Raw genomic sequence first — 19508 nt, forward strand, 5'->3', positions numbered from 1 at the left:
AGACAGACATGGGTCACAGCTTGCTCTCAGGACTTGAGGACGCAGGAAAGATGGACACACATCAAGGGAGAGTAGGGCGCTGCGGACCCACAGAAGGTAAGGATCCGGGGAGTTCCCGTTGTGACTCAGTGGTTAACAAATCCGACTAGGAACCATGAGGTTGCAGGCTCGATCCCCGGCCTTGCTCAGTAGGTTAAGGATTTGGTGTTGCCGTGAGCTATAGTGTAGGTCGCAGACATGGCTCAGATCCCGCAGACATGGCTCAGATCCCGCGTTGCTGGGGCTATGGTGTATGCTGGCGGCTACAGCTCCGATTAGACCCCTAGGCTGGGAATCTCCATATGCCATGGGAGAGGCCTAGAAAAGGCAAAAAGACAAAAAAAAAAAAAAAAAAAAAAAAAAAAACCTGCCACACAGAAGGGGAGGATACATTGCCCAGCCTGATGGGGTGTCCTCGGGCTCCCTCAGGAGAGGTGACATGACTAGTCCCAAAAGCAGGTTCACAGGATGGATTTGTCTCCACATGCTACTTTCGGCCCAAGTACAGAAGTAAACAGAGTCCCTAACTAACCCAGGTGGTCTGGCTGCAGTAGCCTGATGCTAAAAGACATGTCCATCATTCCTGGGAAGCGTGTCCTTACTGCCACCCTCCCAACCTATATGAATGAGTCTATGGCAGACCCTGTTCTTGAGGTGACCAAGAGTCCCCACCGCCCTGATGTTCATGACTGCAGCAGCTCCAGGCCCTGGTTCTTTTGAGCCTCTGTCCCAGAATGCCACAGGGAAGCTGTGAACATCAGTGAGCCAATAGTATGCTTCATCTATGCTGTCAGGCAGAGTTTGAGCCAGGGGATTCCTGATAGATGGACAGAAATCACAGTACGGATCAGGATCCTGATGGTGGGGGGTGGGAGATGGCACCAACCACAGTGAGTGTATAGAATACCATAAACGAAACATACTGGGCTTCCCTGGACTCAGAGGCCCCCAACCCGCTGTGGGACAGGAGTGTCAGAAAGGCTGGCCATAAACAACGCCACATAAGGCTTACAACAGGCAGTCCTGCCACTCCCACCACTCTTGTCCAAGAAGAGGAAAAGCATGTGCCAAGGCCTGTAAGGAGACACAGGCTGGTCCCGGAGCCAGGCCACTTCCCACAAAGAAGCAAAGTGAAACACCTCCAGTGGTGGTGAGAGAACTGAACCAAGGGAGCTGGAGAGCACAGGGACTCTGTTTGGTCACAGGCTTGTTTGAGCCTTGCCAAAGGTAGAGTCCAAGCACATGGACCTCCACCCAGGAAACCCCAGTATCACTGCCATCGCCTGCAAAGCCCTGCAGAATCTAGTCCCCTCCCCGGGCTCCTGCTCCTTGACCACATCTGCTACCACTCACCCCCACTCCTACTCCAGCCACACAGCTGATCACCTAGCCTTTCACAGCCCATCACCCACCTCCCAGCCTCTACCTGCTGCTCCCTCCTCCTGAATGCCTTTCCCTCACTGTCCCCTCGGCTTGTTTTTATGCCACCAAGCTCTTTGCTCAAGTCCCTCCCCCTCCATTCTGAACAGCTTTCTCCCACCTACTCTCCCTGCTTTTCACATTTGTCAAAGTTGTTACTACCTAACAGGCTTAATTTTTGTTCTGCCTCCATGAAACCAGGGGCCTGGCACACAGCTGGCCCTCATTTGAATGAATAACCTTTGAGAATGTTTCTACAGAAGATCTAACATGTATATACATGTTTATTTTTTTTGGCCATGACTGTAGGATGAGGAAGTTTCTGGGCCAGGGCTCAAACCCAAGCCACAGAAGTGACAATGCCAAATCCTTTATCACTAGGCTATCAGGGAATTCCCTAACATATGCAGTTTTAGTAACAAACCCCAGGAAAGATCTACTACACGTCTACCAGCTTTGTGCCCCTTATCCATGAAGGACTAGCAGCTTAACATTGCGGGTTAGGTGCTAAAAACTTTACTAGGTTATTAAAAACTTGGCTGTCTTTCTGGAAGCATCCTGTTACAGCGAAGCAGAAGCACATCAGTTACCTGAAGCCGGTCAGTTTGTGTTGGGGAAGAGCTTCGTAACTTTCAAAGCCAGATTCATTGGCATCGAAGATGGACAGTCTCTCGTTTGTCAACAACTGTATCTCTTCTACCTGAGAGACATCGGACCATTAGGTAGAGGCATGAGAGACAGAAATAGAAGGCTGAACACAGAGCTGAAACTTACTGCATCAGGAGGATGCTGTTCATATTTTAGTTCAGCATCATCCAGGTACTGTCCACACTGAACGCACTTCAGAGGGTCGGCCTGTGGAGCATGAACACAGACAGTGCTCAGAAAGCAGCTCTAAGCAGTCCCACTAGTGTTGCACAACTACTTTTATTCCCAGATTGACATTTACCTTGGTGGACACTACTGCCGTTTTGGTTCGAGCCAGTTTCTTCTCAGTTCTGGGAACAAAGCAGATTTTTTTTTTTTTTTAAGCCATTTCAGAACCTATCAGGATCTTAATGTGATACCTAATCTAGACAGATGAGCACCATCTGTCACATGAAGGGGCCAGGCATGAGGTCACAAGCATGTCTTTACTAAACGGAGGGGACCTGCCTCACACGGCAGAATTAGGGTATCTTGGGCCTGTGCTCACAAGCCAGATACTAAACTAAGGCTGCTCCAGGAATTCACTAAAAACCTCTTTATCACTCTTTCTACGACAGCTATTTTACTATAATGATGCGCTTTGTAGAAAGAGAAAAATAAGTTCTTACGGTTCTTTGTATGTAGTTCTACGTCTCTTCTCCTCCTAAAGGGAGAAAACAAAAGAGTAAAGGGTAAAAAAAAAAGTATTTTACATCTGGCTACTGCCTCAGAATTATTTCTTTTGGCTACACTAGTAGCCTACAAAAGTTCCTAGGCCGGTGATCAAGCCCACACCACAGCAGGGACCGAAGCCATAGCAATGACAATGCCAGGTCTTAACCCAGGTCTTAACCCAGTGCCACCAGGGCACTCTGAGTTAAGAATTTTGTGTATACACACACACACGGCTATCACAAAACCTAGTTGGAAGAAGGAAGGCAGTCAAAGAACCAGTAGGACCAAAGCCATCTCCAGTATCTAGTCTTGTCAACAAAATTCTTATAACCAAAGACTTCCTTGAAAGACTCATAAGAGACCAGTTTTTTGTTTTTGTTTTTTCTTTTTCAAACTAAAGTTTTCCTGTACAAGTGGTACCTCAAGTATATAACTGATGAGGAGAACCATGGATGGAGTTGTGTGCATCTCCCCCCAAATTCTTATGTTGAAACCTTAGACCCATTGTGCCATAACTCCAAAGCTGAAAGCAATTTTATAATGGATACACCAGGCAGACAGCAACTAAAACCAATGGTCACCTCACACCTTAAAGAAACAACCCTGCCTTCCGGTATGAAGTCCTCTGGGAACCAAAGAGACCTGGCTCTGGTAAAGCCTCTGAACTAATGACCAGTCTGTGGGAGATAGGACTGAAGGGAGGTGCCAAACCTGAGAACCTGCAAATGCTACTGGTGAGCTGGCTACTTCCATAAATGAGTAAGAGGAGAGAGGTGAAACTGGAGATGACACACTGAGGACAAAGAGCAAGCAAGTAGATTGCACAGACTTTGTTGAGGTCCTGAATCAAACTGTAGAACAAAATGGACATCATCAGGGAAATCTGAACATAAGATTTTTTTTTGGCTGTTCCCGAGGCATGCAGAAATGCCTGGACCTGGGATTGAACCCACACCACTCAAGCCACTGCAGGGACACCAGATCCCCAATAGAACTCCACCACAGATTAGATTTTGATATTGTGTTATGGTAATGGCATTGTGGTAATGTTTTAAAAAGATTCCTTTCCTTTTAGAGGCATTTCTATAAACATTTCAGTAATATGTCTGGGATTTGTTTATCATCACTGTGAGGGAGAGAAAGGAGAATGAGCAAGGCGTGGGTAAACACTCCTGGTCACGGGTTGATAACTGTTGAAGACTGAGAACTGAGGGTTTGCTGCCCCATTGTGCCTACTTTTGGCTACGTCTGAATGTTAGAAAAATTTTTTTAATATCACTTTAACATAGCCCAGCCAATGGGATATATGAAACAGTAGGACTGAAAAATCAGGCCTTACCTTTTCATCCTCATCTTTCTCATCAGAAACTTGTGGTTTTATTCTTTCAGGTTCTTTTTCTTCAGGTCTCCGTTTGCCAGCTCTATTGAATAAACAAATTAGCCAAATATTAGCTTTAAACACACATAAAACTAAATTGCTAGTTCACATCAAAAGTGACAAACTAATTCCTCCCTCAAGAAAAGCAAAATATTCAGAAGAGAACTGATGAACAGACACTTTCTTCCTATCCAAAAAAGGAAGTCCCTTTGTCACAGTGGCTCTGAAGGCACATCGCTAACCTGTAATCTTGAAACAAGGCCTTTGGAAGCCCCATGTGACCCCTCACATGTGGGTCCTGATGAGAGGAGGTCCTGGAAACTAAGACACATGACTGCAGGGATGGGAGGGCGGGTGGCAGTGACCCACATGGCAGAGGTAACCTGATTTCTTATCCAACCCCACTCAAACTGATCCAAGCTTCCAACAGCACAAGCAGTTCCCTGTAAACCTCTATGTCACAGGTCTCCAACAGTTACTTTCGTAATTTAAATTACATAAAGCATAGCAGAAAAGCGCAAGCATTTTAACCACTTACAGATCTTTAGGTTGACTTCTGTGCCTCTTTTCATCCTGAGAGGGGGAAAGTGTGGGTGGAGAAATAAGGGGGGGGGAATTAGTTTCCAAGCAAGAGTTGAGACAAAACCCCAAAGTAACAGTTAATGACTGCAGCACTGTGGAACAAGAGAACAGGAGAAATCTAGGCGGGTTGTAGACCCGAGTAGAGGTGAGGCTTCAAAAATTTTAACTCGGGTCCCTAATGTCTATAAACAGTTGACCGGGAATTGGCAGACTAAGGCCAAAAACACAGTTTCAGATTTACAAGTCAGAAGATTGTCATAGCTACTTAACTCTGCCATTAGAGCACAAAAGCAGCCAGAAACAATATGTAAGTGAAATGGCATGGCTGCGTTCCAATTATGAAAATAAGCAGAGGGTCTTTGGATCTTAGTTTACCAACCTCTGTCCTAAGGTGGCTTAACATAATATTATAGTCATTTTGCTTATCTTGGCCAAAATGCCTACAGCTCCACCTATCACTTGGTGAGGGGTGAAGATGTCATATAGACAGGGACGGCAGGAGTGGGGGGACTGACAACATTAAACTTTGGAATCTAGTATGGCAAAGAAATAGAAATCCAACTTGGTCACCAACTCATTAAAAACGGCTGAGCCTGCATACAAAAAATACCTGTCTGATATATGTCACCTTTATAAAGCAAGAGATATACAAGTTAAAATAGAAGAAAATTGGCGTTCCTGTCGTGGCTCAGTGGTTGAAGAATCTGACTAGAAACCATGAGGTTGCGGGTTCAATCCCTGGCCTCAATCAGTGGGTTAAGGATCCAGCGTTGCCGTGAGCTGTGGTGTAGGTCGAAGACACGGCTAGGATCCTGCATTGCTGTGGATTTGGCGTAGGCCAGTGGCTACAGTTCCAATTAGACCCTTAGTCTGGGAACCTCCATATGCCACGGTTGCAGCTCTGGAAAAGACTAAAATAAAATAGAAAATTCAACAGTACTAGACAAAATCCAGTGTTTGATCCTTCTGTTCTCTCCTGCCATGAGGCAAATGTGTGGTCTAAAACTCCTGCCAGTTGCCGAGAATGGATGGTTCAACACCAGCACTAAGATCTCTCTAGATGTGAAGGGATCCCAGGCAAGTGCTGACAGTAAGGTAACAAACGTCCAAATAGAAAAGGTGAGAGACAGTAAGATTTTAGCGCAAGCTGGAGGCGACACTGAAAGGATCACTTGCCACAGAACAAGGGGTGTCCACTGCCGGCCAGGCTGGAAGAAGAAATGCTCACAACCCAGTAAGTCTGACCTCAGGCTCTGCTCTCTAGACCTCAGACAGACCCTGGGACTACCCAAGTCAGTCTTCTCTTAGGGACCAAAGTGCTATAAGGACATAAGATTCCTGTGCTGTGGCCCCCAGCACATGTATTCCACCTCCCCCGCTCGCCCCCCCGCCACCAACTGCTCCCAGTGCTCAGGGAGCAGGGTAGCCCTGTGGATAAGCCTGCCACCGAATACTTCTACACTGGCCCACCCGGCTCAAAGTACAACATTTTAGGGTTTAAGCGTATTCATTTAGCTAAAGTGGGGAAGCTGGTGGGGATGGGAGGAGCTGAACTCAGAAGAACTCAGGAGACTGGCTGGTAAGGCAGCACAGACGTGATGACACATGTATGTGGGGTGACATGTTTAGGCCATTCAATGCAGAGGCTCTAAAGAGAAACTGGTTCCACACCTCTAAATCAAGGCACACTTGGGCTCTTGCCACCATTATGATAAATAGATAACACTCACTATGTATCAAGCACTGACATGGGGTGACAACCACCAACCCCTGCAAGGCGCAGCAGATAACTGCTCAGACCCACCCCTTAGGGAGGCAGGGCTGGTCTGAATGCAGAGCCCCTACCCCATGCCATTTCTCCCAACCAACTGGGAATATAAGGATCAGGTAGTTAAGTAAGTCAGTCTTACTTTGTCTTCTTCATTCGTTTCAGGTTGAGCTCCTCCAGGCCTCGTGCTTCTGTCTAGCTCCTCCTTAATCTTCTGTTTAGGTGTTCTGCCACAAAACAAAATAGTCAGTTCAGAGAGCCCTGACTCCATTTAAAGCATGGTCTCCTCCCCAGACTTATAGGGCAAGTCTTCACTGCAAAAAACCCAAAAGGCATTTACTACTTCAGAACTTAATGATCTCATAAGTGTCATCAAGACCTCACATGCATTTTGCCAAGACACGCAGTAGTTCAAAAATACCACAAGGAAAAAAAAAAAAGCAAAAACACATGGCTCTTCTGATTTCTTGTAACCTGGTGGGAATCCTGCCAGAGCTGGATTCCTATGCGGGTTTGCAAGCTGGCCTGATGTATGGCCTGCACCAGCAACCTTGGCAAGCCGAATGCACAAGGGGTATCTTCACTTCTCCTGCCAGCACCCAGCCACTTGGTTCAACCACCCTGGACACCCAGTCTCAACATCTGCTTCAGCCCATTGCATGTCAGGGGCTCCTTTCCACTTCTGCCCTCACATGCTGCCACTGCCGTGACAGTGCACCCAGGCTGCCAAGTGCTGGGGCCAAAGCAGGTCAGCCTAGCCAAGATCAGCTGGTGGCCACTAAGCTCCACATATAAGTTCAAAAAATGTTTACTATCATAGGTCACTGAGCTTTGGGGCAGTTTGTTATACATCATCTTTGCAGCCACGGCAAAGAGACAGCTGCTCGATACCCTATAACCACCAGACAAACTGCTGTATAAGCACCACTGAGGAAGGGCCTGGGGTGAAGGTCAGCTAAACCTCAGCTGACCTCAGCCTTCACTGTGGTGAAGCACAAGTAAACCACATATTACATGTGTGATCAATGCACTTTATGCTGTCCAATTCATTATTTTTACCAGAACACTTATTTTAGCAACAAGCTTCACAAAGTACAAGGCATGTTAACTATACTTACAGTTCTTTGGTTTGACTTCTGAGTCTCTTTTCTTCCTAAGGAGAAGGAAGGAGGCGGGGGGGAAAGGACTAGTCAATTTTTTCCCCATTTGATTCTGACCTTTTCTAGGAAGATTTTTTCTTCCTTTTTAAGGCCACGCCTGTGGCATATGGAAGTTCCCAGACCAGGGGTCAAACAGGAGCTGCAGCTGCCAGCCTACACTACAGCCACAGCAATGCAGGATCTGAGCCGCATCTGTGACCTACACCACAGCTCTCAGCAACACCAGATCCTTAACCCACTAAGTGAGGCCAGGGATCAACCCCCCATCTTCAGACACTGTGTTGGGTTCTTAACCAGCTGAGCCACAATGGGACCTCCTACTAAAAAGTTTTATGGAAATAAAATACCTAAACCTAAGCTACAGTCTAGTTGGTGGGTGTAAAGATTCTCTTCCTTCAAGATAATAAATCTCTTTGGCAGGGTTAAGTGGGCAGGAAATGAACTCTCAATCCTACTGTCTAAGAGGGATTTGGGGGTAAAATACTATCACCTGTCATGACTGAGTGTTGACAATCTCATAGATAACTAGAAATCTAATAAAAGAATGAAATAGGAGTTCCCGTCGTGGCGCAGTGGTTAACAATCCGACTAGGAACCATGAGGTTGCGGGTTCGGTCCCTGCCCTTGCTCAGTGGGTTAACGATCCGGCGTTGCCTTGAGCTGTGGTGTAGGTTGCAGACGCGGCTTGGATCCCACGTTGCTGTGGCTCTGGCGTAGGCCGGTGGCTACAGCTCCGATTCGACCCCTAGCCTGGGAACCTCCATATGCCGCGGGAGCGGCCCAAGAAATAGCAAAAAGACAAAAAAAAAAAAAAAAAGAATGAAATAAAGGAGTTCGGAAGTAACGAACGCCACTGGCATGCATGCAGGTTTAAACCCTAGCCTCACTCAGTGCGTTAAGGATATGGTATTGCCGTGAACTGTGGTGTAGGTCACAGATGAGGCTCAGAACTGGCATTGTTGTGCTGTAGGCTGGCAGCTACAGCTCAGTTAGACCCCCCAGTCTGGGAACTTCCATATGCTGTGAGTGTAGCTCTAAAAAGACACACACACACACAAAATAGAATGACAAACTCAACAAGAGCTCTGTCTCAAACATGGACAACAAATTGTTTGAGCCTGAATTTAGAGAGCTAAACACACCTATCCAGAGAGGTCAGCCTCAAGAACCCCACACACTTTGTAAGGGGATTACAAACACTGGTGATGTCGAAACACACTGCAGACCTTCCTACTCCAAGAAGAGATCCTGGAAGTCTGGCCACAGAAAGGAGATTCAATCTTGCCCAAAGATCCTTCTTGGAAAGGTGGTGATGGAGCTAGCCCACTAGAAATGCCTGTTCTCAAAACGAATTCAACATGTGTCCCAACCGTTAACTGCTGCTAATCTGAAGTAGGATCAGGGTAAGGAAGTGATTAAAGACTACTTTTTTTTTTTTTGGTCTTTTTGCTATTTCTTTGGGCCGCTCCCGCGGCATATGGAGGTTCCTAGGCTAGGGGTTGAATCGGAGCTGTAGCCACCGGCCTACGCCAGAGCCACAGCAACGTGGGATCCAAGCCGCGTCTGCAACCTACACCACAGCTCATGGCAATGCCAGATCCTTAACCCACTGAGCAAGGGCAGGGACCGAACCCGCAACCTCATGGTTCCTAGTCGGATTCGTTAACCACTGCGCCACGACGGGAACTCCAAGACTACTTTTAAGCATCAAGTGATTCAACAATTATCGTACTTATCGGTAATTATCATACTTTAGTGGATTCCCCCATTAGAACAAAACAAACACTCATCCTCTGCAACAGGCGCTCCATTCACATTTCCAAGAAAATTCTAACCAATGTCTTAAAACCCAAAGGGGATCAATATAGTTTCACCCCCTGTGACTGCCCAATGTCAGCCCTTTGTAACATAGGCAGTGCTGTCCAGTGGTAAAGCTTCCTGTATTAGACCCCCAATTTTTTTTTTTCTTATCTGCTCTGGTGGTACATTTGTATTTCACAGAAACAAACTCTGAGTTTACAAAGGAGCTAGGGGTCTGAGGAAAGAATGGGTCTAATCTTAAGAATGCACCTTTTTATCTGGATGACGCTATAGGATTTTAGCACCTCATGTGTTTGAGAATGAGATCTTCATAAAGATCTCAAGGGAAGAGGGGCAGGAAGGCAAGGGGATAGACCGAAGCTCTGATTGGTTGTTCTAGGATCAGAGGTCCAGCTGATCTCTGGGCCTACTACTGATGTACTTACTATCACTAGAGCTGCATAACCCACCTTCCACATAGAGAATCAGCAGAAAAGTTTGAAGAGCATTTTAGCCAAAGTCAAGATCATTTTGTTTTTCTGGCTGTGCCTACAGTGTGCACAAGTTCCTGGACCAGGAAGTGAACCCGCATCACAGCAGTAACCTGAGCCACAGCAGTAACACCACCAGATCTTTAACTGCTGGGCCACCAGGCAACTCCTAAGGTTATTTTGATCATTAAAGTCATTCTGTTCCTACATGTTTCCCCACCCCGTTCTTAAAACCAAATGCGAACTCAGACTAAAGTGGAAGTGACAAACTCAGAGGTGACCAGGCTTTACTTTATCATCTTCTTCCATGTGAGTTCCTGGTCTTACTCTTTCCGGTTCTTCTGTAGGGAGCAGTCCGGCAACTCTGTCAAGCAAAATAACATACCCAAAGGATGACTCTCAGGGACTCCTCCCCAGAAGCAGTTTTCATAAGGTCTTCCTTCCTACCCCCAAATCAATTTTCATCTCAGAAGCCCTGACAGGCACTTACTATGACCTTTATATATCGTTCTGCAAACAATTTCCCCAGTTGTTCTCAATTCATTCTTGGCAATGAAAATTGTACTTGAATCAAAAGGTTAATAATCTGACCCCATACTTGGCATCCTTAAGCTACCTATGTCACCCTATAACTCACTATAAAGTTTTTATTTTTCTTTTCATTTTTTTAGTTTTATTGTAGTTGATTTACAATGTTGTCATCATTTCTGCTGTATAACAAAGTGATTCAGTTATACATATACACACCCATTCTCTTTCAGATTCTTTTCCCACATAGATCACAGAGTACTGGGTAGAGTTCTTTGCTATACAGCAGGTGCCTGTTGGCCGCTAATTCCATATACCTCAGGATGCATATGCCGACCCCAAACCCCAGTCCATCCCTCCCCTTCTCCACCTGCCCCCTTTGGAAACCATAAGTTGTTCACAGTCTGAGGCTGTTTCTGTTCTGCATAAAGTTCTCTTTAAAACATTTCGGAATAGTACTTTTCAGTAATCAAAATTATATTGCACAAAACAAAAAGGTATATTATTCTTACGAGTCTCTGGATGTAACTTTACGTCTCTTTTCCTCCTATGTGAAGAGAAGGGAAGAGAAAAAGACAAGAATATTCATTTTAAAACAAGATCAAAACCAAAAGCATGAGTTAAAGTATTATACACATTTGATATGGTTAAAAATGGGGGTGGGGGTAATCTGGGTTTGGGGGAGATCTGGGCAACCATAAGTCTGGTACTGATGTCCCATCACCCTCAAAACAAAGGGGAGGCCCAGGAGTTGGCCCTGCATATATCTGTGCTAGAGGTTGCCTAATTGCTACGTAAAATCAAAGATCCATCTCATGTTAGGACTTCTTTTAATATTAGGAAGAAAAGCAAAGTGGTAGTTTGGGATTCACATTAGGAAGTGATGATGACAAGCTAAACTGGACCCCAGGTCATCTCAGGTAAATAGTGCATTAGCGTATTCATTCACATTCACAACACTTGCCATCTCTAGGATATCTCTATGTATTTAAAGGGATAAAAAATATTGTGATGAAACAGATCTGCGTCTTGTTTGAGGTGGAGGTTATTACAAGAACCCATGCATGCATACATGTGACTATACATGTATAATGAAAACACGAAATATGAATAAAATCGGTAAAGTCTATTTTCTGATTTTGCTATTGTATTAGTTATGTGAGAAACTACCACTGGAGAATGTCAGGTGAGTTACATAGAACCTATTATATGGAATGTATATATAAATCTGCATGTACACATCTATGTAAAATTTTGCCTTCCAGACTGCCTTATAGACTTGAGCTACAAAAACTCTCCCTTGGGTCTCTAGCCTGTTGGCCTGTCCTGCATTATTTCAGACTTTGCCAGCTTAAAATCATGTGAATCAGTTGCTTAAGTTTATCTCATATTTATCACTGGTTCTACTTCTCTCAAGAACTCTAAAATAGATGTTATACTATGTTAACTAGTATATATACATAATCTGAAACAATATAGAAGAAGCTGATAAATGCTTGTCTCTAGAAGGAAGGTCAGGAAGGAGGAGTGACCCTAGGTACTAAACAGCCTTTTGCACCGTTACACCAATGCCATGTAATACCCCTTTTTTCAAAACACAGTAAAATCTCAACTTTTAAGTTGACTAAAGATTCCCTCTGTATTAGTACTTATCCAACCAATACCATGCAATAGCACCGATTTCGTGCACCTAATCTTACTCTAGTACATTCCAACAAACCCTATTCCTACCAGTGTTACTCCTCACAGTCCCCGAGGCCTCACACACTGCAAGTGAAACTGCTTCCTGCTTGGGACACAGTGCCCTGATTTGTTTCTTTAGAAGCCAGAAAAGGCTATGTGAGCCCTCCAAAAGATTAGCGTGCAAGAAACAACTCTAGAACTGGTACATTTATAAAAATAGACTTATCGGTATCGTAAGAGTCAACTTCCTTTCCCCTGTGACATGTTTTCCTGGGAGGCGAGAAACTTGGCCATGTCACTTGGACAAGCTGTTTCCCTGTTTAGACTACCCACTCATAGGTGGGAAACCAACCAAACCCAACTACAGACATCTGAACAAAGACCACAAACAGTGACATCCAATTTCTAAGAATAAAACAGGAGAATCAGCATGTCTTACAACAGGATCTCAAGTCTACCTCAATGATACCGGTAGCCTTGAGTCCAGTGCTTCTCACTTAGGGAAATTCTGCCCCCGCCCAGGGGACATATGGTCATATGAGTCTGAAGGTGATTCTGGTGGTCACAACTGAGAAAGGAGAAGGAGAATGTTAGTGGCATCTAGTGAGCAGAGGTGAAGAGAAGCTGCTCAGCACTCTACAATGTGCAGGACTGACACCCCACAGCAAAGGATTATTTGCCCCCAAAAGTCAACACCTTGGCTGAGAAACGCTGCCTTAGAGTCAACCATGGATAATCATCTTTAGCAGGTAGCAAGAAGGCATCTATTCCCGACCTGTAAACAGACTTCCCAACTTACATAGCTAATCCTATGGCAGAACTAAAATAGCTGGCGTCTGAACATCTAGTATTTTCTAAGTTTGCCCCTCAAATCACATAGGACAGTGCCAGAGATGGACATTTTCTTTATTAGCCTACAACAAACTACTAAAGTCTATGCAGCATTATTATAATACATGTAACATGACAACCTTCCTTTAAAAGAGAAATTAGATGTGGGAAAGGAATTTATCTAACATCAGAAACAAATGTTTTAGATACGTCCTATCTGGGGTCTGACTGTCAAATCTTGACTGCTAGAGAGGTAGGAAGGTAGATGGCAGAGAACAGACTGAAGTTGGGGGCCTGCTGAGCTCTTGGGTCCAATTGTGATATACGTCTAACTCCCTGGGTCCAGGCATGTGTTCCAAAACCTTCTCATTCACTTTAAGCCCATTTGGACATAACAAGTTTAAGTTCACCATTACTAGCAAGTGCACCAAAATAAGGCAGAGTTAAGAAACTTCAATACCATTCAACATCACTCATTATTAGAGAAATCAAAATCACTATGAGGTACCACCTTACATCAGCCAGAATGGCCATCATCAAAAAGTCTACAAACGGAGTTCCCGTCGTGGCGCAGTTGTTAACGAATCCGACTAGGAACCATGAGGTTGCGGGTTCGATCCCTGCCCTTGCTCAGTGGGTTAACGATCCGGCGTTGCCTTGAGCTGTGGTGTAGGTTGCAGACACGGCTCGGATCTCGCGTTGCTGTGGCTCTGGCGTAGGCCGGTGGCTACAGCTCCGATTCAACCCCTAGCCTAGGAACCTCCATATGCCGCGGGAGCGGCCCAAGAAATAGCAACAATAACGACAACAACAACAACAAAAAAGACAAAAGACAAAAAAAAAAAAGTCTACAAACAGTAAGTGCTGGAGAGGGTGTGGAGAAAAAGGAACCCTATTACACTGTTGGTGGGATTGTAAATTGGTGCAACCACTGTGGAAAACAGTATGGAGATTCCTCAGAAAACTAAACATAGAACTACCATTTGATCCAGCAATCCCACTCCTGGGCATCTATCCAGAAAAAATCATGACTCGCAAAGACACATGTACTCCAATGTTCATTGCAGCACTATTTACAATAGCCAAGACATGGAAATAACCTAAATATCCATTGACAGAGGAGTGGATCAAGATGTGGTACATATACACAATGGAATATTACTCAGCCATTAAAAGGAATGAAATACCGGCATTTTTAGCAACATGGGTGGACCTAGAAATTATCACGCTAAGTGAAGTCAGCCATACAATGAGACACCAACATCCAATGCTTTCACTGACATGTGGAATCTGAAAAAAGGACAGACTGAACTTCTTTGCAGAAGAGATGATGACTCACAGACATTGAAAAACTTATGGTCTCTGGAGGAGACAGTTTGGGGGTGGGGGGATGTGCTTGGGTTATGGGATGGAAATCCTGTGAAATTGGATTGTTATGATTATACAACTACAGATGTGATTAAAAAAAGAAAAGAAAAAAGAAACTTCAATGCCAGCCTTACCTGGTCTTTTTCTTCTTCTTCGACAGGACTGTCTGGTTTTGCTTTTGCAGTGTCTTCCTCAGGTTTCCGTTTGCCAGGGCTGTCACACACAGTAAAGCCAATTGTTAGCCTGGCCAGACCCTAGACCTCCAGTGGGCATGAAATAACTTAACATCTCTCCCTACCAAGAGTACCCTCTGTTAGGAAGATCTACTGCATGGGTACTTTCTTCCCTCCAAGGAGAAGCCCTCGTTGTTAACAGGTTAAAAGAGGCTTCGGGTCTAATGTTTCTTTGAAGGACAGGTTTAGAATACCACCATTTTGCAAACCTTAAGAAATCATGGATCTAGATTTTGATCAACAGCTACTAGCATCACTGAAGAGACATTACATGCCTCTGGATAGCCCCACACCACCAGTCAAGTCTCAAAAAAAGCTTGAATCTGATCACATCTCTAGACCTAACTACCGGTTTACAGGAAACTGGAGACAAGGGAACACATTAACCACTGTAATGATGCAGTCAGATCTAGAAACTGTTAGACTAATGACCTAGTTTCTTTAAATAAACGGCAAGAAAATAAGGACTCTATATAACTTAAAATCAACCAAACTCTTACACGTGGGAAAGTGTGAACACTGCTATGTATTATTTGGTAGTAAGGGACAGTTACATTATAAGGCTTAAGTCATAGTTGTCTTTTTAAAAAGACCACTTGCTAAGTTTAGGCAATTACAGCAAAATATGAATAAAAAACTCAAAGAGACCTTGTCATCTAGAAATATAATGAAATATTTATGGATAACATGTTTGATTTGTTTCAAAGTAATCCAACTGGGGCAACATGGGTGTGTATGGAGTTGTAATCCATTTGCAAGAATTCAGTTGGAGCACATAGGGGTATAAGAAGAAATGACAGCCAGGAGCTGTTGACTGCTGCCACTGGGTGAAAGGTACTCAGGGGTTCTTTACTACCTTCAGTAATTTTGTGTACATGTATTTGAAGTTTCTGCTAAGAGTAAAAATGGACGAGGTCTTCAGAAACGTTCGTGAATGTTTGATGAACCAAAGTTCAAAATGAAAGCCTATGTAATGTGGAAGGATTACTAGGTTACACCCAACGCATTCTATACGTGTTTTACCAAAAACAGTTGGCCCCTAAAAGGGGGGCTGTCCATTCATTATATACTGACCCCCTTGTGAAATGAGATGTGATGGTGGTCTGCCTGGTAGTTTGCCTTGTAATCCTGGGACTAGATGAGACTTCGGCTGCTTAAAGAAAAGGAAACAAAAAAAGCCACTATGAATGAAAAAGTTCACAGCGAAGGTACAGTTCTTCAGCATTACCAAGCTGGTGCAGAGACCAGGTTCTGAGGATTAAGTATCCTTCTCTTCTTATTCTAAGCAACCACCATCTTGATAAAAATCAGCCAATTAGCACTTGCCCATGTGCTGAGCCATTTAACACTAGCTCTTATACGAGGGGCCCAATCCTGAGACAGACAAGGAAACAACCTCTGCTTGTATTCTCACGAGACGATGTGGCCAAGACCCTGACCTGAGCTCAAGTCCCATGTTCTTAAAGCCCCATGCTCTTATTTAAAAATTCCAAATAAAAATTCCAAAGAGTCAACTCTGACTACCAATTGGGAGAGTCTAAGAATAACTGTTTAGCTAAAACAAGTATATCAATTAGACGTAATAACTATTAGTAACCCCTGTTAACTTCCACCTCAACTTCAGCCAAGTTTGGCGATCTAATGCTCTATAACTTGGTCAAAGACAAAATTTAAAGTATACATCGAGGGGTTCCCATCGTGGCTCAGTGGAAACAAATCTGATTAGTATCCATGAGGATGCAGGTTCTATCCCTGGCCTCGTTCAAGGGGATAAGGATCCGGCATTGCCGTAAGCTGTGGTATAGGTCACAGGTGCGGCTTGGATCTGGTTTGCAGTGGCTGTGGTATAGGCTAGTGGCTACAGCTCCAATTCAACCCCTAGCCTGGGAACCTCCATATGCCATGGGTGTGGCCCTAAAAAGAAGGGAGTATATATCCGAGCTAGTTAGAAGTATACACAAGAAACACTGTCCGTGGCAGGGGGGCACCTATGGCTCCAAGTCTAACTGTCCCCTTAGGTGGTACCGGTCTCCATCAAGGTCAGACAAGTCAAGTGCTCTTACACTTTGCTTCTCCATCTGACTTGCTTCTCCGGGGTGGGCCAAGTTTGGAAACAGGTTTGGGGGACTTGTTTTCCTCTGCCATTTCCACTCTGCGGTCCTCACCACTTGTCTGGCTCCCGTTTTCTAGATATCCATTCACTTCCCGACTGAAAGCATGAGCTCCGTTCTCCAAGGACAAATCTTTATTTAAAAGGGATTTGACTTTAGCCAGGTAGCCCTCCTACAGCAGGAAAGGATAATTTAAGTAGCAGTGAATGTAAACAAGTGGCAATGAGAGAACAAGGAAACATGTGTTTCCTTTATAACTGTCAGGTAACAAGGAGAATTGGGATTATTCTGCCTCCCTGGTCACAGACAGGTTACATGAGAGGAAATTTCTAGACACCAGGATGCTGAATACTTACCTCTGATAATTCTTCTTTATGTAATTTGGTTTCCAAGTCACATAACTGATTCTTTATTTCTGTCTGCAGAAACTCATGCAAGAGATTCAATTTCTCCTTCACGCATTCCTAAGGGAAGGATATAGGTTTAGAAGTCCCCATGCTCCCAAGCTATTAACTAGGGGCCTAATACACAAATAGTTATACTACCTGGTCACATAACAATGACTGAATGGCAGGCAATGCTAAGTCAGCAAAAAAGAAAATGAAATATTCACAAAACACATTTGTGATGCTTCCTTTAAGATCATGTCACACCATCTCCAGAGTAGTGAAAAATGGGCAGATTGAGATGAAAACACACACAATGGTATACTGGACCAAAATTATGCTTTCAAAAACAGGGTAACCAGGACAACTTACAATCCAGACTTGATTGTATGAAACCTAGACTGGGAAACTCATTGAGTTACCAAAAGCCTACTAAGAATAGCATATTAATACAGCACATTAGACAAAAACGCCCAAGTTACCCTCAAAACTTTAGGGAAAAGGTCAATTCCACTTAAACTTGTTTTTATGAGCTAGAGTATCTGTCCAATAGTTACATTTGACAATAAGTTTTGTTTAAGGTAGAGATTACCTTTTCTGTTAAACTATGTCTTTCCAAATCTTTGAGCCTGAGGGAAGAAAAAAAAGGAAGAAAGAAACACTTGTTAAGCAATGTTCTTTACCTAATACACCACAGTTTTAAAGAACTTGGGAAATAAGTTTAACATCAATGTTAGGAAAGAAATACAATGGTTCCTCTCTCACACCCGGAACATCTAGAATGCCCTCCCGTAATGCCTACACATTACAATCAGGATGCAATTTCCCTGGGGGGTAGGGGGAAGGGGTTTTTTTTTTTGGCCATGCCCAAAGCATGTAGAAGTTCTCAGGCCAGGGATCAAACCCACGCCACAGCAGTAACCATGCCAAAACCTTAACCCACTGTGCCACTCGGGGGGGGGGGCATTCTGATGATGATGGAGATAAGAGATGACAGAGGAGCTCTATAATACAATGTTATTTTAGAAGACACTGGGTGCTACAGGTCGGCCCTTGAAAGCAAAAAAAAAAGACAATGGAAACAGGAAACAGGTTACACAGTTAGGATCCTTCCCAAGTTAAGTGAACTACAGATGGTCTTCCTCCAACTGGACCTGACGAGATCCCACAGAAGGGTACAGAAGGGTTGAACAAGGAGGCCAGGGCCACAGGATACTGTGGAGAACAGCCAGCTAACACTCCCAAAGGCCAGGATGGCAGCATTCTGATGAGGAATATATAAAATGGAGCCAAGGTACTGGGGCAGGGGGCTTGCCCACACACAGGTGAGATAAATGAAGTTAGAAAAGCTGGCTGGCACCTCACCCAATATCTCATCCTCCCAAATGTTTGTACCAAGTTATTCAGAAGTGCAGAAAACTATCAAAGGAGTTTAGCTGGAAAGTAATGGTCTGACAGATTATTGGGTATTAGTATCATTCTTTTAGGGGGGAAGAGAGCAAAAGAATAAAGAAAACAAGAGGGAGTTCCCATTGTGGAGCAGCAGAAACGAATCCCACTGGTATCCATGAGGATACGAGTTCTATCCCCGGCTTCACTCAGTGGGTCAGGGATCTGACATTGCCATGAGCTGTGGTGCATGTCACAGATATGGCTCAGGTGCCACGTTGCTGTGGCATAGGCCAGCAACTGTAGTTCCAGTTCAACCTCTAGCCTGGGAACTTCCATGTGCCTCGGGTGAGGCCCTAAAAAGCAAAAGCAAAAAAAAAAAAAAAAAAAAAAGACACTGAGAAAAGTAGGGAGGCTGTTGTGTTGTTCTAAGCCTGGGTGCTGACTGTGGGCAGTGGGGCAAAAACAGGTCTAACCAGCTAACAAGTGTCTGTCAGCAGAGGGGGAGCACTCTGGGCAGGGACCAGGCTTCTACCATTTGTGGGTCCTCTCCTCTGGCACCCAGACTAGAGTACCTCATAATCAGAAGCCCAAAGGGTTGGAACAGAGCTCTTCCAGGACAGCCTTCCTAGAGGGCAAGTGTAAGCAGCATAGCCAGGAATTTGAGCAACAGGCTTTGCTAGACTAATGACAGTGTCTACTGTGTGTGCATGTGGACCCTGCTTCTGGCTTCAACAACCATTCCCATCAGTGGGTGTCTAACCTATGCCAGGCAACGCGCTGAGTGATGAGATATAGGCACTACCAGGCAGGGACCTCCTGATTTGCTAGATGGTCAGGAAAGGCCTTTCTATAGAAAAGACTTAGCAGCCTACAGATATACAACATTGTAACATAAGGTATATTATCACTGTAACCTGGACTGAGATTCAGAGTCAAGCTTTCCAGAAGCACATGGAGCCCCTTCCAGGCAAAAGAAG

The 19508-nt window shown here is 44.5% G+C and overlaps 1 protein-coding gene across 13 annotated transcripts in view; it reads right to left on the reverse strand.

Annotated features, from left to right (window-relative positions):
• The window catches only part of DNMT1 (DNA methyltransferase 1), a 59326-nt gene that overhangs the window by 20605 nt on the left and 19213 nt on the right, over nt 1-19508 (reverse strand). For 7 of the 13 annotated variants that reach the window (XM_085009776.1, XM_021082042.2, XM_005654828.4 and 4 more), the window contains 15 exon segments: nt 17732-17768; nt 17110-17217; nt 16706-16925; nt 15717-15795; nt 14544-14622; nt 11040-11074; nt 10291-10363; nt 7667-7701; nt 6691-6775; nt 4737-4771; nt 4160-4241; nt 2775-2809; nt 2408-2456; nt 2233-2313; nt 2049-2158 (listed from right to left, as the gene is read on the reverse strand). In XM_085009776.1, coding sequence (XP_084865902.1) covers nt 2049-2158; nt 2233-2313; nt 2408-2456; nt 2775-2809; nt 4160-4241; nt 4737-4771; nt 6691-6775; nt 7667-7701; nt 10291-10363; nt 11040-11074; nt 14544-14622; nt 15717-15795; nt 16706-16787 — 860 coding nt within the window. In that variant the 5' untranslated portion in view covers nt 16788-16925; nt 17110-17217; nt 17732-17768. 13 annotated transcript variants of the gene reach the window in all.

The sequence above is a fragment of the Sus scrofa genome, chromosome 2 (genome assembly GCF_054392235.1).
Source record: "Sus scrofa isolate SSC_HxYL_T2T_F1_AM1 chromosome 2, Sscrofa_HxYL_maternal_Yorkshire_Landrace_v2.0, whole genome shotgun sequence".
In the NCBI taxonomy this organism is placed as follows: Eukaryota; Metazoa; Chordata; class Mammalia; order Artiodactyla; family Suidae; genus Sus; species Sus scrofa.